Below are 20,433 nucleotides of genomic sequence, written 5' to 3' on the forward strand. Positions count from 1 at the left end.
CTGAGGCACAAGTGTTTCCGGGACCCTTGGCTGCTTAGGTGGTGAGCCGGGATTTGAAGCAGGTGTGCTGGCACCACCGCACTGTGGGGCTGCCGCTCTGGTGCGCTCTCCCCTGGCAGTGGCCCCCAGCCCCCAGCCACCTGAGCATCCAGCCCCTCTGCAGACAGAGCACCTGAAGCCTGGGTCTTAGGGTGAGTGAGAGACAGGCAGGACCTTGGGAGGGGATCCTAAGACGCTGTGCATGGGGCAAGGGGCCCCCACTCTGCCCTGGGGAGCCAGGAGAGGGTACAAGACTGATGGCTACACCCCCCTGTTACTCCGTGTGAGTTGAGATCCAGGAGCAAGGCTTCAAGGATCCTCAGCTTGCTCTGTGGGTTGAGGGGAAAATCCCATCAAGCTGGGAGGGACCTGGCCTGCTTATCCACAGGATGAAGTAGGTGGGCAAGTTGGGGGACCCACTGCAGCATGCACTTACTGCACAGTTTGAGAGACCTAAACTGAGGCCCAGGTCTGTGGCAGAGAGGGGGCAGGACTGGGGCACAGAGACTTCACCTGGAAGAGGGTCAGATCTGAACCAAGTTTTGCTCGTCACTGTCTGTGGCCTCAAGTCTTCTGGGGAGAGAGTCCACTTTCCCTGGGATGCCTTCCCTTCTCTCTGCCCTTTACTTTTGCCTCCTGCTTGTTCACCCCTGTGACCTTGGCCCCTCGCTGTGGCCACATCAGGGTCCTGCACTGCACGCACCAGGTTCAGTACTTCACTGTCGTGACCCCGTCACCCTGCCTATCCCCTGGCCTAGTGGCCTGTCTCCTTCCTGTCACGGAGGCCGCTGATCACTCACGGACTTGTCCGTGGTTGGGGCTTCGGTGCCAGGCGCGTGGAAGATGTTCCACAAATTCTCAGTTGGTTGACAGGGAATTGGCAAAAACTGCTGAAGAGTGGGAAGAGGTACGGGAAGGGAGTCAGGGTCATTATGACTCGGTGACAGATGAGTAGAACGGCAGGACTCCATGGATTTATTGAGCCCCCATTGCATGCCAATCAGTGGACTAAAGACAAAGAAATACCCAGTCTCATCTTTGCGTTCCCCATATTTATATTTTTCCCTCTGTGAGACAAGGGTAACACGTATAAAATCAGTGGGTAACAGGCCGCTAGGTTCCACGCTGGTGTTGGGATGACAGCATCCCCTCTATGACCCACAGTGGTAAGGTGGCGAGGCCACCTGTGTGACAGCCGGCTCACAGGATGTGTCTTGTTAGTCCTGATCTTGGTCGTGAGATGTAGGGGTCACCGTCCTGGGTTACATGTAGGAGAGGCCGCTGTGGCTCTGGCTGGAAAAAGGGGTGTGCCTGCTGTCTGCTGGGGGCCGTGGCAGAGCCGAGTGGACCATCTGACTCCAGGCTCAGTGCTCCTCAGACTTAATCTGATACCTGGAATTTGCACCCGGTATACAGGCCTCTGCTCCCAGGAGAGGCCAAAGGCAGTAAGAGCTGGTGATGTGGGCACTCCCTGAACCCCTGGGCTCATGCATTATCCACCTTTCCCGTCAGGAATGGAGGCCCGGCCAGTAAATGGTAGAGCTGAGATCCCCTCCCAGGTCTGTCTTATTCTAGAATCAGTGGTTCCTAAACCTGGTCGCTGGTCTGCTCAGAATCCACTGAGGCACCCTTTTGTAAAAGGCAGATTCCTAGGCCCCTAGCCCTAGCCATTCTAGGGCACTGACCCTGGCGTGGGGCCAGGGCCTCTGTGTGGTGCGAGCTTCCTGACCATTCTTTTAGGAAGGATGCGGCCCAGGCTCCGGTGGCAGCGGGCGTTTGTGAGGGGTGAGCCGGGCCTCCGCGCCTAGGGCCCCTGCCGGGCTGGGTCTGATGGGCTCTGCCTGGCTTCCTTCCATGGGCCTTCCGCGTGTGCTCTGTATGGGTAGGCTCCGTCTTGACCTGTCTGAAATGTCTATTGGGAACTCAGCCATTTCAGTCCCAGCTCCTGGGAGAAGGGGCCAGCAGAGGACTGGAGTCAGGCAGTTACACCGTGTCCATCTCTATGTCTGAGAGAACAAGAAAGCTTCTCAGTAGATTGCGGTGGGGAGGGGTGGGTACTCTCCCTGTAGGGCACATCTCTAATAGGGCTGGGCACGTCCTAAGAGGAATATAGGGCCACCCTGTAAGGTAGGTGTTTATAGCCCCATTGGACAGATGAGCACACCGAGGTTTGACGTGTCTAAGGGAATTACCTAGGGCATGATGCTGGTAAGTGGCAGAACAGGGACGGGGATCAGATCCATCTGGTTCGAAGACTGTTCTCTTAATCTCTGTACCATCCCGGCAAGGAGGAGAGGTAAAAGTTACTCAAGTGCGTGTTGATTTCTTTCCTTGGATGCCATTTATTCCTTATTTTGAAAACGCACTTTTAGGTTCATTTCCTTTTTCCTCCCAAGGAATAAGTTTAAGAAAGAGTTGTCTTCTCCATCTCACAGATTTGGAAACCGAGGCCGGGAGATGGGAAGCGACTTCCCCGAGGTCACTTAGAGAGTTGGGGCAGAAACTTGGAACTAGACCCCGGGCTCCTGACTTCTGGCCTGGGGCTGTGTCTGCTGGTCCTTGCTGCGTCTTTGCTTGCTGGGGCTAATACAGCCCATGGGATGTGGTGACCCCTGGTCGTGGAGTTCGTGATCCTTGGTGGCATCACTGTGGGTCCTGGGAACTCATAGTTGCACACGTTGGGCACTTACTGACCTGTCCCTCCCTTTCCTGTTTTCCAGGATCCTATGAGTGTGGAATCTGTGGCAAGAAGTATAAGTATTACAACTGTTTCCAGACCCACGTCCGGGCACACCGAGGTGAGGGGCGTCCCAGGGGCAGAGACAGGGGCCACACCTCCCCATTCCCTGCCTGGCCTGTTGATGACTGCAGGCTCCCCCACCCCCCGAGCTCCAGTCCTCTTCCGCTATGTGCCATAGGATGGAGACCCAGGTGGAGAGAAGAGGCCTCCTTACGTGGGAGCACACAGGGCCAGTGGGGGGTTGGGAGGACATGCCACCAGCCTTCTGCTCCACGTGGGCCTTCTTTCTCCCAGGATGCATCAGGGCCACCTGGAGGGGGCGGCCTCTGCAGGGAAGGTGCTCCTATGTCATCTCTCGTGCTCCTCCCAGCTTCCCTGGGTGTGTGGTCGGGGCACTGTCTCCATTCTGAACATGAGGAGGCCGAGGGGACAGGACGGATGGTGCAGGGAGGACGGCCAGTGGGTCCGGGCCTGACGGCAGGGGGCACGGGGAAGGGCTGTGAGTGGGCACAGAGCGTCGTGGGCACGTTGTGCTGGGGTCCCTGTCTCCCCCTAGTCCCTGGTGCTCTTTGGCACCGGCCCCATGGGGGGGGTCCAGTCTGTTCACTTCCTTCTCATTTTCTCTCTCGCGCAGACACCGAAGCCACCTCAGGGGAGGGAGCCTCCCAAGGCAGTGAGTATTTCCCCTTTGCTCTTTTCCCTCTCAGGACTGTCCTCAGGGGCCTGTGGGAGACAACTTGGCTGTGGTTCAGGCTTTGGGACCAGAGGGTCTTAACATTGGAGGATGGAACCTCAGAGCAACCTTTCCCAAATGTGTCCGTGGCACGCGTCCTGCGGAAGCTACCGGGTGTTTTGTCAGTAACGGGTTCTCTGGCCCGAGTTCTTGAGTTCCCGAGCCTTGAGTTCTGCTAAGATGAACATATTTCTTTGTAGTAGACTCCTCAGGGCCCCTCACTAGCAAACTCAGTGCTGGTGTTTGGGAAATGCTAGTTCGAATCTTATCTCATGGGCACCCATGGGTGCTCATCTCTGGGTGCTCCACCCCAGTCTGGGCCGCACAGGGCCTTGCCATCTGAGGACCGGGTTCTGCATGCCCTCCCCCAGATCGAAACCCACGGGCCTCAGAAAAGCCAGATGGGTATAGGCTGGGGTGGAACTTCTCCCCGTCTGACGAGCCTGAGCTCCAGAACCCAGACTTTCCACTCGCAGGTGTATCCCCAACAGAGCTGTGTGCCACATGTCCACCCAAAGATGGGAAGTGGGTATTTTCTTCTTAAGATTTTATTGAAGAGCGTGCAAGCATAAGCAGCGGGAAGGGGCAGAGAGAAGCAGACTGTGCTGAGCAGGGAGCTGGGAGCCCGTCACGGGGCTCGATCCCAGGATCCTGGGATCATAACCCGAGTCGAAGGCAGGTGCTCAACCAGCTGAGCCACCCAGGCGCCCGGGAGCTAGCCTATTCTTAGCAGCACTGTTTGTAACAGCCCCAGACTGGAAGCCACCCAAGTGCCCTGCGCTAGGTGAACGGACAGATCACTTGTGGTGTGCTCCCGTGAAGCAGCAAGAAGGAGGGATGTATGGCTACTCCCAGCAACGTGGGAGTCACGTGTATTACACACAAACAGAACCGTTGGCCAAAGGAGCCCAGCACAAGAGCCCCTCCTCTAAGATCTCTGTACCGGAAGTACAAAATTGGGAAAGTGATTCATTCATGCTAGCCTTGGGAAGGGGTTTCTGGGCACTGGTGACACAGGTGTTTCTGGTTTATGAAACTCAAAGGAGCCGAACAGTTTTCTGCCTCAGGGTCAGCAGACTTTTTCGTAGGGACCAGATAGTCAATACTTTAGACTTTGCAGGCCAGACATCTCTGTCCCCACCACTCAGCTCTGCCATGTACCCTGAGCATAGCCAGTGATGATACAGAAGCAAACTTTTCACCAAAACAGAGGGTGGGCAGGCCATAGTTTGTCAAGCCCTCTTCCTCCTGCTGCAGAAGGTCTTTAAAAATAATAAACACGCCCCCCCCCAAAAGAAATCCCAAACAAAGCCGATTGAGTACTTGTGTGGACCAATGAAGGGCCTTAATTGTACTAGGTCCAAAAAGCATTTCTGAGGCCCTTTCCCAGCCACTCTCTCCTCGGATTCCCGTATCACGTGAGAGGCAGGCGGGGCTGAGGCTAAGCTTCCGTGTTCTAGACATTCTGAGGCTCAGAGCCGACACCTGCCTGAGGACCCTGGCTAGGGGGCTGTATAGACCTGCCCCTCTTCCCTGAGCCCTGCCCCAGTCTGGCCCCCAGCTCCCTTCTCCTTCAGAAGCTTCCTTCTCACCCGGCTCCTGCGGTTTGCCTGTGGTCAGCCACACATTTAAAGATCTTCTCTATTTATCATTCCTTCCTTGGCTATTCTGGGCCCCTGGCCTCTCGGGCAGCCCCTCAATGATCCATTGTGTTCCGTCTGGCATCCTTGGTTCCCAGAGGATGTAGAGGACTCTTGCTGGGGGTATTTTTAGTCTTTCCATCACTTTGGCCTTCCTCCCTAGGGAGTTTTCTCCCCATGGCCACTGTGCTTTATTTTGTTCTCAGTTGTGCATCCCCTCCCTGACCCAAGCCAGCAGCGCCTGGTCAGAAGGCCTGGAGTCCTCGCACACCAGCCTCATGACAGGAGCCTGACCATGGAGTCCTGGAGCCGAAAGCGTTGTGTCGAGAATACCAAATCCAGCCTACCCATTTCGCAGATGAGGACACTGAGTCTCAGAGAGAACTCCTGCAACTTGTTAGTGGTTCAGGTGGGCCTAGAAACCAGGCCTCCCACCTTCTAGCCCAGAGTCTTTCGTTTAATTATTAGAAAAATTGTGCACTCTGAAAGGGAGGCCCATACCCACTCACCCGTCTCTTAGCTGAGAAAATAAAAGGTTGACGCCACGTCCGGTTCTCTTGCTGCTGTTACATTGATTCCCTTTCCAGAACAATATTAGGTGCCATCTACTTAGATCTGTTGTTTGTGAGGCATTGTCCTGGCTCATTCTTTATTCCAACTCTGGGAGATGAAGGGACCTCATACCCATTTTGCAGATGACCGAGGTGCACCGGTTAGGGAGCATGTCCAACATTAGTCACACTGGTTGGTGGCCAAGCCAAGCTGGAGTCTGGCAGCCTGACCCCAGAGCCTGTCTCCCCAGACTGCTGCTCAGTGCCGTTCCTAGAGACGCTGAGCTCTCTTGGAGGCTCAGAAGTTGTGGTTTCATTGACAGAAAATCATTTTGCTTTTCTTCCTCTGGGGATAACTCTCTTGTCCTAATCTACTCCTGCCTTAGGTGGGCCTGGGAACGTGGTCCCCATGCACATTGAGAAGGAGGTGTGGGGTGGGATTCCGAGAACCCGTAACACTCCCCGCTGAGAAGGAGGAGCGGGGTGACGGTGCTTCTCAGTGGCAGAAAGCAGGGGGTTCTCGTTTTCTCGGAGGTGGTGGGGGGTGCTCTGTGAGCAGAGGTGAGACAAGTGCTCCTAGCAGCTCTGGAGGGCTCCCAGCACTGGCCAGTGGGGGAGAGGCATTTCAGGGGCAGGGTCCCGTCTGGAGCCAGACCCTGGACAGCCTTGACTTCTTCAGCTGTATTTCCTGATATCCACCGCTGAGAGAATTCAGGTCTAGATGGGACATGATGGGGCCTGAGGTGGTGGTTATTGTCTAGGCTGGATTGAAGCTGGAGCCAGGCTTGAATCCTAGAATGGCCAGCCTGGAAGAGGCCGTGGAAGTCAGCTCATTACCAGCCTCCCATCCCCTCAGATGAGGGGGAAAAGAAGGGAAGCTGAATCTTGAGGTGGGGTCAGCACCCGCTGACAGTCTGGGTGAGGCAGAGCAGGACCAGGCCTCTCTTCCTCCAACCGCGCCTTCTCCCCCCACCACTGCCCGGCTGGTTCACGGGTAGGCATGGGGGTGGCAGGACCCGGTCCCCAGGCCTTCAGGACTGTGTGTATTGACACTGGGCTCCGCTCCTGGGGACCAGTTAGTCTCTGTAGCCCTGGCACCTGACAGGGGACTTTGAGAGCCTGCAGGTGTCGTGTGGAAGAGGCGGGGGGCAGAGGAAAGGAGAAGGCTGACGTCATTTGCGCCCTTGAGTTCAGCTGAGCAGGGACTAGAAGCCTTCCTATACAGTTGCCTGGCAGTGCAACCTCGGGGTGGAGGTAGTCCCATCAAACCCCGTGTTTGAGTGCTGAGGAGTAGAGGAAGGGTGGGAAGGCTGGTGCCTCAGTCAGGAGTGGAAGGTGGCCGGTGCGGACTGAGAAAGGACACGTGCCCTGACTTCGCTATGGCATGGAGTGAAGTGAATATTTAAATCTTGGTCATTCCTCACCGCACTCTGCAGCCTTGAGCAAGTCACTCCGTCCCCCTGGGCCGGGCCTCGTCAGGAAGATGGGGGTGAATGGGGCATCTCTAGATCTGCCCAAGGAATACACACAGGAGGTCCATGCTGGTGCGGGCCGAGAGCCATGCCGTGAGAGAGTCCAGCCTCAGAATTTGGATAGACCTGGGATCATCCAAACTCTGGCCCAGTGTTTGTTACCTCTTGCCGTGTAACACGTTTCCCTAGAACTGAATGATGTAAACAAACGCTGGTTTTCTTGGGTTATGTGGTCAGACCTCAGGTGTGGTTTCCCTGGGTCCTTCGGCTGTGGGTCTCCTGCGGCGGGGGAGGTGTTGGTTGGGGCTGAGGCCCCTCTCAGGGCTCAGCCGGGGAAGGAGATGCTGCCGCACTCCCGTGGCTGTCAGCAGGCGGGGTATTTCCCAAGCTGTGGGGCTGAGGACCTCACTTTTCCCACTGCTGCTCACAGAGAATGCCACCTGGCTCGCGCTCTGGGCAGCTCGTAAGAGCGAGATGGAAGTCACGGTCTTTTGTAACTGAATCTCAGAAACGACATCCCATCGCTTTGTCACATTCCCTTCGTTAGAAGCAAGTCACTAGGCCCAGCTAAGGCTCAGAGTGAAGGGATCACTTCGGGTGTGAACACCCGGAGGCCAGGGTCCTTGGGAAGCTGCCTACCACAGGCCCTCCTGGCTGTGGGGCTTGGGATGGGTCCCTTCTGACCCTGCGTCTACACGCGTGTTCAGTGGGTTACTGCTCAGTCACAAGGACTAATGGAGGAAAGGCAGAGGAAGTGCCTGGCCTGGCCCCTTGCGTGTGCAGTGCCCAGGAAGTAGTGGCTGCAGTGACGGTCGCTCTCATGTAACCTTGAGAAGGGAGGTGGGGCCCGGCCCTTAGGCATTTGGTTCACACAGAGTGGGTTTGGGGGCTGGTTTGAAGGTGGTTTCCAAGCTCTCCTATCTCCTTGTGTAGAGAACCCCTAACACTCCCGGGACTGACTATCCAGGGGGCACCAGTTGGGGCTGGTGTGGGCTGGTCCCATGTTGGTTCTAAAGGCAGATGAGCTGCCCCCCCCCCCAAATCCCCATCCCACGTGACTGAAGCCCTGGTAACTGCTTGTGTCTTTCAATCCCCTACAGACAATTTCAGGTACACGTGTGACATCTGCGGGAAGAAGTACAAGTACTACAGCTGTTTCCAGGAGCACCGGGACCTGCACGCCGTGGATGGTGAGTCGGGCCCCTGGCTCCGAGGGAGGAGAGTCACGTGAGGAGGAGTACCCATCCTGTCCCCCACTCCCCACCCCCAACCCCCAGCGCCAGGGCTGCTTACCTGGCTCCTCCCAGCCCCCAGATGTCCCCTCTCTCCTCCTACCCAGAGGAAGGTCAGGCAGCAGCCAAGACCACGAGGGAAGTGACCGACCCTTGAGGATTCTGGGAGAGAGAAGGTCCCCATCATATTCCATATATTCTGATTAGGGTAGCCCAAGTGAAATTGCCATTTTTGTAGGTCAGAATCTGTCGAATTTCAGCAATTTCATATCGATGCATTTTACAATTTCATACTGAGTAGTCATATGCTCTGATGAAATTAAACCAGTTTTTTAAAATGAATGATGGTATTTTAGTGTCTTAGGTTATCGAGTTAGAAATTAGAACAATAAATTTAGGTAATTTATTTTTAGAATCTCAATCCCAGAAATAGGGTCTTGGACCTGGAAAAAGTAGAGGGGGCTCCTTCTCCAGCCCTGCACCACGGCCTGTCGCTGGCTGTAACAATCAGGCCCGGCCGCTCGTTGCCACTGGCTTGTCCTTCTTATCCCCTCTTTGTGTCCTAACTGGTCTCTTCCTCGTTTCCTCCTTTCCTGGCCCCTTGAGTGGTTGCCAGCGATCCAGAAACTGGCTGGGCAGAGAGCCTGCCTTCCTCCGGGTTGGTCCCCAGCCCGTGGGGAGGGTGAGGAATGGAGGCAGAGGCTGCTTCCTGGTTGAGCTGTGCCTCCCTGTGGCCCCTGGTTTTCATGCTGGCCATGGCGCCTCTCCTGGGTCCCGGAGAGGTTGGGAGCATTGGGCAGAGGCCGCTGTGGACAGGGACTAACAGGGCTCCTGTTTGCTTCTTTCCTTCTGCGGCTGCTGCCTACCGCCTGGGCGCAGTGTTTAGTGTGGAAGGGGCCCCCGAGAATCGGGCAGGTAAGTTCTTGGTGACTGCCCACCTCCCTGTCCCTGGCTGGGCTCAGGGGACCTGGTTACCAGGGTGCTAAGGGCTATGTGTTCTCCCACAGACCCCTTCGAACAAGGCGTTGTGGCTACTGACGAGGTGAAGGAGGAACCCCCGGAACCATTCCAGAAAATCGGGCCAAGTATGCGGGCCTCTCTCTGGGGGTGGGCTGGGTGGGAGACAGCTGGGGGCCGGCTGAGGGGGGTGGGATGAGTCTTGCCATTGGAAGGGGGTGACCTTACTCATCCTGCAACAGTGCTACTGGCCAGTGACCACTGGCTTCCTTTACCTTACTTTGCCCACCTGTCAAAAGGGCCAGTCTTAGGACTTCAGCTTTTGAGGAGCAGCAGAACAGCACAGGGTCAAGGTCAGGGCAGCGAATGTAGCACACGCTTGGTGCCCTGGTGGTCTGTTAGCCGTCCTGAGCCTCGGCTCCTCACATGTCAATGAGGACTACATTTCCCGGAAGGTTTGTTGGGGGATTAAATGAGATCGTGAATGTAAATCACCTATTAGCACAGTGCCTGGTACATAAGAGCTGCTCGGAAAATAACTCCTGTTGTCATCATCCGCCAGTGAAGGGGTTCATCGGCAAATGAAGCTGTCCAAGGGAGCCACCTGGACATTCTGTCCTTGTCCCATGAAACCCCCGAGGGCAGGAGCCACACCTGCTACCCGCCTGTTCTCGGCGCACTGTGTGGAGTGTGGGGAGGACACACAGTGGATGGAGTCGTGGTGACCCTGCCCTCGGGTCCTCGGCCCAGGAAGGGGGCAGTCGGGCAGTGTGCAGACAGAGCATAACCTGCCGCACAGGGAGCCTTGGGAGCCCCGGGGGGTGGGCCCCCCTCCAGCCCTGGGAAGCGGGGAGGCTTCAGTGTTGGGGACCAGGGTGGAGAATGAGCCCTTTTGCATCACAGGGCGAAGGTAGGCGAGCAGCTTTTGTTCTGGGGAGTTGAAAGGCCAGTCAGTTTCTTGAGTTGGGGTCTTCGAGAGCCTTGAACGCCAGAGGAAGGCATCTAGACTTCTTTCTGAGGGAAATGAGCTAGAGGGTTACCCCAAGTGGGGAAAGGACTTGGTCTGACTTACATTTGGTAAATCTTGGTCAGATTTACAAGTCTGTTTTGGCTGTTTCTAGAAGAATGGGTTAGGTGGAGTCAGCCAGTGAGAGGTATCTGGTCCAGGCCTTCAGGAACCCGCCATTTCCCCTCCTGTCACTTACCACCCGGTAAGAAGAAACCTTTGTTGACTCTGCCTCATTACAGTACAGCTTCCAGGCAGCTTGCAAAAAGGTACACATGCAATGAATGGATGCATGAGGAAATCTCGGGGCAGGAAAGCCAGCGAAGCTGGAGGTGCTCCTCACGGGGCAGAGCGTGGCCCCCCTCTTCGGAAGGTGTTGACTGGGTTCCCTGGTCCTTTTTCTCCCTTTTTCTGGGTTCCTGGTAGAGGGGATTCATTGCTCTCTTCGAACTCTTCAGCACTCGGGGGACTGGGGCTGGGACAGTATCCATGAAGCGGTCAGCACGGTGCTTGTCATGCATTAACTGTGCGCGTGGCCTGTTCTCCGTCTCTGGAAGAAAATAACAAACCTCTTAACACTCAAACTGCTAAAAATTAAACTGGTAAAACCCACCTGTGTATTGAGACCTGTTCTGTGATGGGTGATCGTAGACAGCTACAGGATGGGGACAGTGAGATCGGGGACCTGCCATCTCAGCACTTCCCCCAGCTGTCCCCCTCACCCTCCCTGGGGAGCACAGCCCTTCCAGCTGTCCGTAGCCTCATAATTATGAAAACAGAATTGGAATCAGGAGGCCTGGGTTTGAATGCGGGCATCACCCACTGACGAGCTCCTTATCCCCCTTCTGAGCGTCCTTTGATGATTCTAAGTTGGGGACGAGAGCATCTCTCTGTTCTGTGGGGCCCATGGAGGATACGTGCGGGGAGGGACTAGCCCAGCCCTCTGGCTTATATTCTGGGCGTAACAGGTGAGTGATGTTGTCAAGAAATGGCCAAGGGTGGGAGCTTCAGAGCATCGCATCCGTGAGCTCCAGCCCTACGCTTAATACCTGTGTCACGTCCTACACGCTATATAATCTTCCTAATCCACAGTTTTCCTTAACTTGAGAATGGGCTGATGATGAGAAAACTCACCTCTCAGGATGGTCGTGGAGAATGAATGAGGTTACAATTGCAAGGGAGTGAGTATAGTCCTTAACACATGCATGGAAAGCATTAAAGAAGTAGTACCTGTTGCCCAGGAAGATGGAACTAGGTGCAGCTTGTTCTATCAGTACCACGTTGGATCTGGGAGGAAGGGTCACACGCCATACGCAGTTGGGAATTGCACTGAGAAAATGGTACTGGGTTTGGCTTCCTACACGCCCCCAGCTTGACATTATGAGACCAAGATTGCTGGACTGTTGTGAACCTCTCCTGTTACGGCTCAGGAGCTGCCTCATGAGATGAGAATGTCGCGTCTTGGGTTTCAAAAAGCCAAGGTCACAGAACCCCAGAAATGACAAGGTGTAGAGTAAGTGGAGCTGTGAGAGGCACAGAGCCCCACGAAGGGACTTGGGAAGAGGAAAACCCCAGAAGCAGTGCGTGCTGGGAAGCATACCTCCCACAACCACGTGATCTGAACAACCTGGAGAATTAGGTACTTGGTGCTGCTGGAGCCATGACAGCAGAAGAATCCTTCTAGAAGGACACAGTTGGCCATAGGAGTCCTGCATGTCCACCTGCTCTCCACCCGCAGATCTGAGAATTAAACTGGGACCGTGGCTGCCACGATGACTTACTTCCATGATAATGGGAGGCTCAAGAACAGTTCGCGCACATCTACTGAAAATAGTAAGTCTGGATCATCTGTAGCTTGTTCAGTTTTTATATGTGGCCGAGGAAGAGTAACTTGAAAAAATTTTTAAATTAAAAGAAAAAGACCTCAAAGCATGAAACAAAATTCCACCTAATAAGACAGAACTTAGGAGACTCGGAGGGAAAGCATACCTCTGAAAATGACATACTACAGAAATCTAGAAGAAAATTCTGTTTGACAACTGAAACCCAATATAAGAAAATATGACTTCTGTCAGTCTGCTTGGAGTATGGTAACTAAACTCCCAGACTGGATGGCTTAAACCGCTTTATTTCCTCACAGTTCTGGAGGCTGGAAGTCCAAGATCGAAGTGCGAACGTGGTCAGGTTCGAACCTTCTTCCTGACTTGGAGTTGGCCCCCGTCTGTCTGTGCCCCTCACATGGTGGGAGACCGATGCAGGCCAGCTCCCTGGTGCCTCTTGTTACAAGGGCAGTAATCCAGTCCTGAGGGCCCCGCCCTCGTGACCTCATCTCAGCCCAGTTACCCACCACAGGCCCCATGTCCAGACACCTTCACATGGGGAAGTGGGGCATCAACAGTTGACTTTGGGGGCTATGGGGGGGCCACGGTTCAGTCCGTAGCATGACCCCTGTGAGAGAGGAGCCTGAAGTTGTCCGGTGTCAAAGCAGCAGGATAAAATGAGGAGGCAGAGAAAGGAGTGAGGTGGAGGACTGCAGAGAAACAGAAAATGAAATTAAAATCTACATGGTGTGTAGTAAAGAGCAGAGTTGATCCTTTGGAATTAAATGAAATGGAATTAAGTACGGGGAGGAGAAACCTGAACAGAGCAAGAGAACGAGGGGAAAACAAGGTAACTACGGAGCCTGGGGAGCCAGTTCCAAGTAATTGTACCGGTGGGACAGAAGTAATACTCCAAAGATACGGTAGAAGAAAAATGTGCTGAAGGCAGACCCACGTATGCTGATTTAAGGGCTCACCATGTGTCGGGGGTGACAGATGATTGGGCTATAATCTACCTCCGTATAAAAAGACCCATAACTCAACAGATGTTTGTGACTTCTTTAAACTATAACTATAAAGGAAAAAGTATGCAGGCATCTAGGTATAAGAAGAGCCAGTTTTTAACAGATGAATCCAAGGGGGACTTGTCTCAGACTTCCGTACAGCACTAAATGCCAAAAGATACTGGAATACGTTTTGAAAGGAAATGTAGATTACATCCTAAGAATTTCATATCTAGACCGATTGTAATTTATGAGTAAAGGGAAAAATGAGGGCTTGAAAAGACTATCTTCAAAAAATTTCATTAAGACCATCTTCAGAAAATTCATCAAGTACACCCCAGTTATGAAGAATGAATTCGTAGCATAGGAGGACTTGTGCTCAATGTTAAAACCAGATAAATTAGATGTAAGTTTATATATTTTATTTTTTTAGATACATATTCTTAAAATTTTATTTATTTGAAAGAGAGAATGAGAGAGGGAGGGAGAGACAGCTTGCAGAGGGGATAGGATCAGAGGAAGAAGCAGGCTCACCGCTGAACAGGGAGCTGGATGTGGACTCCATCCCGGGACTCCAGGATCATGACTTGAGCCGAAGGTAGTCACTTAACCAACTGAGCCACCCATCCTTAGACATAAGTCTAAAATGTTACGAATCTGGACACAAAATTGGATGCAGAAGACGAAGATCATTCTACAGTATTAAAAACGATTTGTAAGAACAAGAGAAGGAAGAAATAAGGGGCAGGACAGGGTAGAGAAGGTTAACCCAGTCCTTCCACAGTGTGGGCATCAGACCAGCAGCAGCAGCAGCGCCATCTTCTGGAAGCTTATCAGAAATGTAAATTCTTAGACTCCACCCCTGACCCTGGGAATCAGAGTCCCCGGGGTGAAGCCCAGCAATCTGTGTGGTAACCACCTTGCTAGATAATTCTTAAACCTGCCAAAGTTGGAGAAGCACAGAGTGAAGCTACCTTTCTCTATGATGATAGACTTGAAAATGTCATTTTCTGCTTAACTGTAATAGATGTATCTTACAAGCCGTGTAAAACAAACAAAGGAGAATATTGGAAAATAATGGAATATCGGCAAATAATGGAAAGGCAGAGAAAAGATTTCAGGCATCAAGCAGCTGCAAATGAAGGAAACTAACCTGGAAGGGTGGAACATGAAAAAAAAAAAAAAAGAAAGAAAACACAAAAGAAGTAAAACCAAGTCACTTATAGCTACAAAACCAAATGGCCTAATCTCTTTTATTAGGAGACAAAGGTTCTCAAGTTAATTTGAAATAATGGTTTATTAGAGACCTAGCTCGTTAATTCCCCATCTCTTTCTCAGGGAGCTCCCTCTTGCTTCCTTAACTAAATTGAATCCCCTTTTGGGATTTTCATAGCCCTATAAATGTCTTCTTTAAGAACACCCATTGGGGTTGCAGTTTGAAGTTTGTGTGATTATTTGATTTTTCGGTCTCCTCTTCCAGACCGTAAGCTCCTTGAAGGCTGGAACCATGATTCCTTTTTCTCAGCAGTTTGTGCTGGCCATCTACCAACCTATCTTTTTAATGAATTTTCCCAAGAAAATTTAGGGAAATGTTTTTAGGCAAACAATGCAAACATGCAAACAATGGGAAAGGAGGCTCTTACAAATGATCAAGAATTAGTAACTAATGTCAGGCGAGCTAATACAATAGTATAATTAAATATCTGAGCAGTGGTTCTTAAACTTTCCCGTGTATCCGATTTTTCTATGGGGCCTGTTAAAACACAGATTCCTGGATCCCAGTCCTAGAACTTTTCTTTCATTGTGTCTTGGATTAAGTCTTGAGAATTTGCATTTCTTACTGACTGTTGGATGATGCTAATGCTGGTCCAGGAAGCTCATCTTTGAGAAGCACCATGTTACAGAATCGTATCATGTTCTGAAGGCTACAGTTAGCAGTGATGATTTTGATCTCATGAGCCTTATTTATATGCATCAGACAGCATTGCATCTGAATATACAAAATAGATTTGGAAGCACGACAGAGTGGAAGGATTGAGCACAACTTTCAGTCTTCGATAGAGCAGGTGGGCAGATGGGATCATAGCGGGTTTGAATAATACAATACAGTTGATCTCACAACTTTGAAACCTATAAACAGCAAATAGTAGATCTTGTCCAGTGTTCATGAGTCAGTTATAAAAGTTATTGTTGAAAAAGCTTTAAGTCCATATTGAGAGAGAGAAACCAGACACAGAATTTTTAAAAATTGAGAAAAAAATACTTGTAACATGTAGAATGAAATCGTTGATGTCCTTCATCTGTGGGGTTCTTGGCAATTAAAAGTAAATATACCTATGGAAACATTGACTGTGAACACAAATGGGAAAGTCACAAAAGGAAAAATACCGGTTAATGAAACATGAAAAATGGTCAGTTTCCTTAGAACTCAAACAAATGGAAAATGAAAGCAGCAGCGCCGTATAGTTCCTCTTGTAAGGCCCATCTTTCTGATTGGGATGAAAATTAGCCCAACCTTTTGATATGTAGTTGGTGCTGTGGTTATCAAAAGCCTTAAAAATGCGTACCCTTAATTTATCCTGGGGAAATAATGAGCAGCGATTATGCACAATAATCCTTATTTTGCAGTGATATGAAAAATTATGAGCAAAATGGGCAGACATTTCTATAGGGATGTGGATCACAGCATTTTTTTTTTTTTTTTTGGTAAGGGAGAAATTTTGAAACAATCCAAACGTCCCCCGGTGTAGGAGGCTGGCTCAGCAGATTTCAGAGTCCAGTGGGATGCATACAGCCAATAAATGCAGTACGGATCGATGTTTATTGATTGAGCAAGATGTCCACAAAGTGTTGTCGATTGCATACACCAGGTTACAAAGAGGATATGGATCAAGGCTGGCTAATTCAGGGCCCACTGGAGCCAGACAGATGATGTCAGGGAGAGAAGCGCGCTCCAGATGAGATGGGAATAGAGGGATGGGGCTTGGGGCAGATGGCAAGGTTGCACGCTCTACCCCCAAAGGGTAGCTGCTGCTCTTTGTTTGGGGGTGACAGATGATTGAAATTTCTCTTACTCTTTAAATCTTGTATTTGTATTTATCAGTATTTTATAATTTTCCCCCAGTGAACAATATTACATCAGAAATTTTTAAGAAGAAAGAAGTTAGGCAGTGCCAAAAGAGAGGTAAAGATAAAGTCTGATGGGACGCGAGAGGAAGACGTGACCCCTCCTGCTGGGGAGGGGTGGGGGTGCTTGGGGGCGGGGAAGGTCCTGGAGACAAGGGGACCCAAGTGTGGCCATTGCAGACGCTAGGACTCGCAAAGGGGGTGAATGTGAGCTTGGCACTGGGGGGTCAGCTAAGGTCACCATACATTTCCTGAGCACCAGGGCCTGGGGGCGGAGTATTGGAGAAACAGCGTGTGCCAGGTACTGTTCTAAATACTTGACATATAAATTTAATCCTCGCAGCAATCCTAGAAGGTGGTCCTATTATTACCCCCTGTTTACAGATAGGAAAACTGAGGCACAGAGAGGTTAAGAGATTTGCCCAAGGTCACACAGCTCGACGTGGAGTTGCTGGGACTTGAACCCAGGCAGTCTGACTCCAGCATGCTCCTGATTGTAGTTGGTCCCAGGATGAGGGGGAGCTGGAGGGGAGGGAGCATGCTGCTGCTTCTCAGTGGGACCCGGGGGCCCATTCCCACGCTTTCCTCTCCTTGGACAGAAACTGGCAATTACACCTGTGAATTCTGCGGAAAGCAGTACAAGTACTACACACCCTACCAGGAGCACGTGGCCTTACACGCCCCCATCAGTGAGTATCTTCTCTGGTTGGGGGCTGGGGAGTGTTGGGGGAGGGGTGGGCCGGCCCCAAGATGGAGGCTTTGCCAGGGGAGGGTGACCACAAAGGTGAGCTTGGCCCTGGGGTAATCTCCAGGTGTCTGGGTCTGACCTGAGCCACCTTACTGTAATAGCTGGCATAGCTGGGAAAGCCGAAAGCCTGAGTCGCCCTCGGTCAGCTTACGGTGGGCATCACTCATCCACTCCCTTCAGTGGTGCCGTCCTCACCTCTGAGCCCCTCTGAATTGCGTGGTTCCTGAGAGCCGGTGCTACGTGATGCCACTAAGCCATAGCCAAGGAGACAAGACAGCTGCCTCTTTGCCCTTGGTGGTGGAGGGGGTAGAAATCTAGAAGGGGCACTAAGCCAAGACTCAGAAGCCCTGGGTTTTAATCAGCTGGGTCTCAGGGTTGTATGACCTTGGGCAGGCCCGTCCTGTCTCTGGCCCTCAGTCGCTCCCTCCTCCCTTGGTCTGGAAGAAATGAGTTATGATGGCCCTTCTTGTGGGACATCCCAGCCTTCCAGTCTCCTGTTGGACAGCTTCCCTCCTGGGTGTCAGAGGGGGCTCCATCCTCAGATCCCCGGGATGTCGGCCAGGAGGGTATGAGAGATTTCGGCTAGATCCAGCCGAGGATTGGTTTGCCAAGGCTGAAACAGCCCTTTGGATCTGGAGGTCTGTACGCCGCTGGGTTCTGTGCGGAACTAGGGCCTGGGCTTGGCTTCAGGTGGTACCCAGGGCTCGGGCTTGGGGACCCTGGGTCTGAGGAGAGTATTTAGAAGAACCTACACTGACTACAGAAGTCCTTATAACTGGGGTTGTGTAACAGTACTCTCGTGTGTTTAGCTGCTTTCACTGAGCGAAATGTCTTTTAAGACTCGTACACGGTGTTGTATAAATCAGTTCATTCTGCCTGACTGCTGAGCAGTGTTCTGTTTTGTGAAAATCCCACCGTTGGTTTAGCCCTGTGCTTGTTCATTTCGGTTGTTTCCTGTTTTAGGCTCTTAAGAATGAAGCTGCTACGAAGGTGTTTGTAGGAGGCTTTTTGAGGGCGTGTGTGTTTATTTCTCTTGGATAAACACCAGGGAGTAGAATGCTCGGTCGTAGGGGAGAGTGTTGAACTTCGTGAAGACTTAAGAACTATTTCTCAAAATGGCTGTAGCATCTTAACGCTCCCTCCAGCCACCTGTGGGAGTTCCCCTGAACCCACATTCTTGCCAATGTTTGGAGGGGATGGGCTCTTTAATTCTAACTATTCCTGTGAGTGCCACGTGGTCATTTTGGTGTTAATTTGCATTTTCTTGATGACTGATGACAGTTGAGCACTGTTTCATCTGCATATGGGCCACTGTATATTTTACTCTAGAAATGGTCTTTTGTCCATCTTGTGGTTGGAGTGTTTGTATCATTAAGTTGTAAGAGGTCTCTTTATATATTCTAGATCCAGGTCTTACATCGGACACATACACTGTGAATATTTTCTTCCCTTCTTCAGCATGTCCTTTGATTCTCATACACTGTCTTTCTTCTTTTTTTTGGTAATTTTATTTTATTTCTTTTCAGTGTTTCAAGATTCATTGTTTATGCACCATACCCAGTGCTCATGCAATACGTGCCCTCCTTAATACCCACCACCAGGCTCACCGAGCTCCCCACCCTCCTCCCCTCCAAAACCCTCAGTTTGTTTCTCAGAGTCCACAGTCTCTCATGGTTGGTCTCCCCCTCCGATTTCCCCCAACTCACTTCTCTCCTTCTTCCAACGTCCTCCGTGTTATTCCTTGTGTTCCACAAGTAAGTGAAACCATATGATAGTTTACTCTCTCTGCTTGACTTATTTCACTCAGCATAATCTCCGCCAGTCCCGTCCATGTTGACACAAAAGTTGGGTATTCATCCTTTCTGATGGAGGCATAATACTCCATAGTATAAATGGACCACATCTTCTTTGTCCATTCATCTGCTGAAGGGCATCTTGGTTCTTTCCACAGTTTGGCGACTGTGGCCATTGCTGCTATGAACATTGGGGTACAGATGGCCCTTCTTTTCACTACATCTGTATCTTTGGGGTAAATACCCAGTGGTGCAATTGCAGGGTCATAGGGAAGCTCTGTTTTTAATTTCTTAAGGAATCTCCACAATGTTTTCCAAAGTGGCTGCTCCAGCTTGCATTCCCACCAACAGTGTAAGAGGGTTCCCCTTTCTCCACATCCTTTCCAACACACGTTTCCTGTTTTGCTAATTTTGGCCATTCTAACTGGTGTAAGGTGGCATCTCAATGTGGTTTTGATTTGAATCTCCCTGATGGCTAGTGATGATGAACATTTTTTCATGTGTCTGTTAGCCATTTGAATGTCTTCTTTGGAGAAGTGTCTGTTCATGTCTTCTGCTCATTTTTTGATGTGATTATCTGTTTTGTGTGAGGTGAGTTTGAGGAGTTCTTTATAGATCTTGGATATCAGACCGTTGTCTGTAGTGTCATTTGCGAATATCTTCTCCCATTCCGTGGGTTGCCTCTTTGTTTTGTTGACTATTTCCTTTGCTGTGCAGAAGCTTTTGATTTGATGAAGTCCCAAAAGTTCATTTTTGCTTTTGTTTCCTTTGCCTTTGGAAACATACCTTGAAAGAAGTTGCTGTGGCCGATGTCGAAGAGGTTACTGCCTATGTTCTCCTCTAGGATTTTGATAGATTCCTGCCCACGTTGAGGTCTTTTATCCATTTCGAGTTTATCTTTGTGGCATACAGTATCTTTTGATAATTTTTTTTTGACAGAGTCTAATTTATCAGTTTTTTTCTATGGTTAGTACTTCTTGGGTCCTACCTAGAATGTCTTAGCTATCTCAAGATTGTGAAGACAGTCTCCTTAATTATCTTTCAGAAGCTTTGTAATTTTAGCCTTTGGATTTAAGTCTGTGATCTTTTCAAGTTAACTTTTATGAATGGTGAGAGGTAGGAGTTGATTGATTTCATCCCATATGGAGATCTGGTTGTTCATCATCTATTACAAGAGTTGTGCTTTCCCCATTGCATTACATTGCAACCTTTGTTGAAAATCAGTTGCTGATTTTTTCTATTCTGTCAATCTGTTTGTTTATGCTTATGCTAATATGGTCTTATTTATTGGAGTTTTATAGGAAATCTTAAATTCAGGTACTCTTGGTTTTTCAACTTTGTCCTTTTAAAAGAATTTTTGTCAATTTTAGGAACTTTGCTCTTCCATATAAATGTTAGGGGAATTTCTAATTTCCATTTTCTATAAAAAATTCAACTGGGATTCTGTTTAGGATTACCCTGAATCTATAGGCCAATTTAGAGAGAATAGAACATCATAATAATATTGGGTATTCCAATCCATGAATATGGTTTATCTTTGGATGTATTCAGGCCTTTTTCTCTCAGCAATAA

At 50.6% G+C, this 20,433-nt stretch overlaps 1 protein-coding gene across 4 annotated transcripts in view; it reads left to right on the forward strand.

Annotated features, from left to right (window-relative positions):
- The window catches only part of ZNF618 (zinc finger protein 618), a 176,253-nt gene that overhangs the window by 126,257 nt on the left and 29,563 nt on the right, over window positions 1-20,433 (forward strand). For 2 of the 4 annotated variants that reach the window (XM_080820669.1, XM_080820667.1), the window contains 6 exons: window positions 2,760-2,837; window positions 3,414-3,452; window positions 8,276-8,365; window positions 9,287-9,322; window positions 9,415-9,492; window positions 16,920-17,009. In XM_080820669.1, coding sequence (XP_080676795.1) covers window positions 2,760-2,837; window positions 3,414-3,452; window positions 8,276-8,365; window positions 9,287-9,322; window positions 9,415-9,492; window positions 16,920-17,009 — 411 coding nt within the window. Of the gene's footprint in view, window positions 1-2,759; window positions 2,838-3,413; window positions 3,453-8,275; window positions 8,366-9,286; window positions 9,323-9,414; window positions 9,493-16,318; window positions 16,379-16,919; window positions 17,010-20,433 lie in introns of all 4 variants that reach the window. The other 2 variants (XM_080820670.1, XM_080820668.1) reach the window with 2 other exon arrangements.

Source organism: Martes martes (genome assembly GCF_963455335.1).
Source record: "Martes martes genome assembly, chromosome: 12".
Lineage (NCBI taxonomy): Eukaryota > Metazoa > Chordata > Mammalia > Carnivora > Mustelidae > Martes > Martes martes.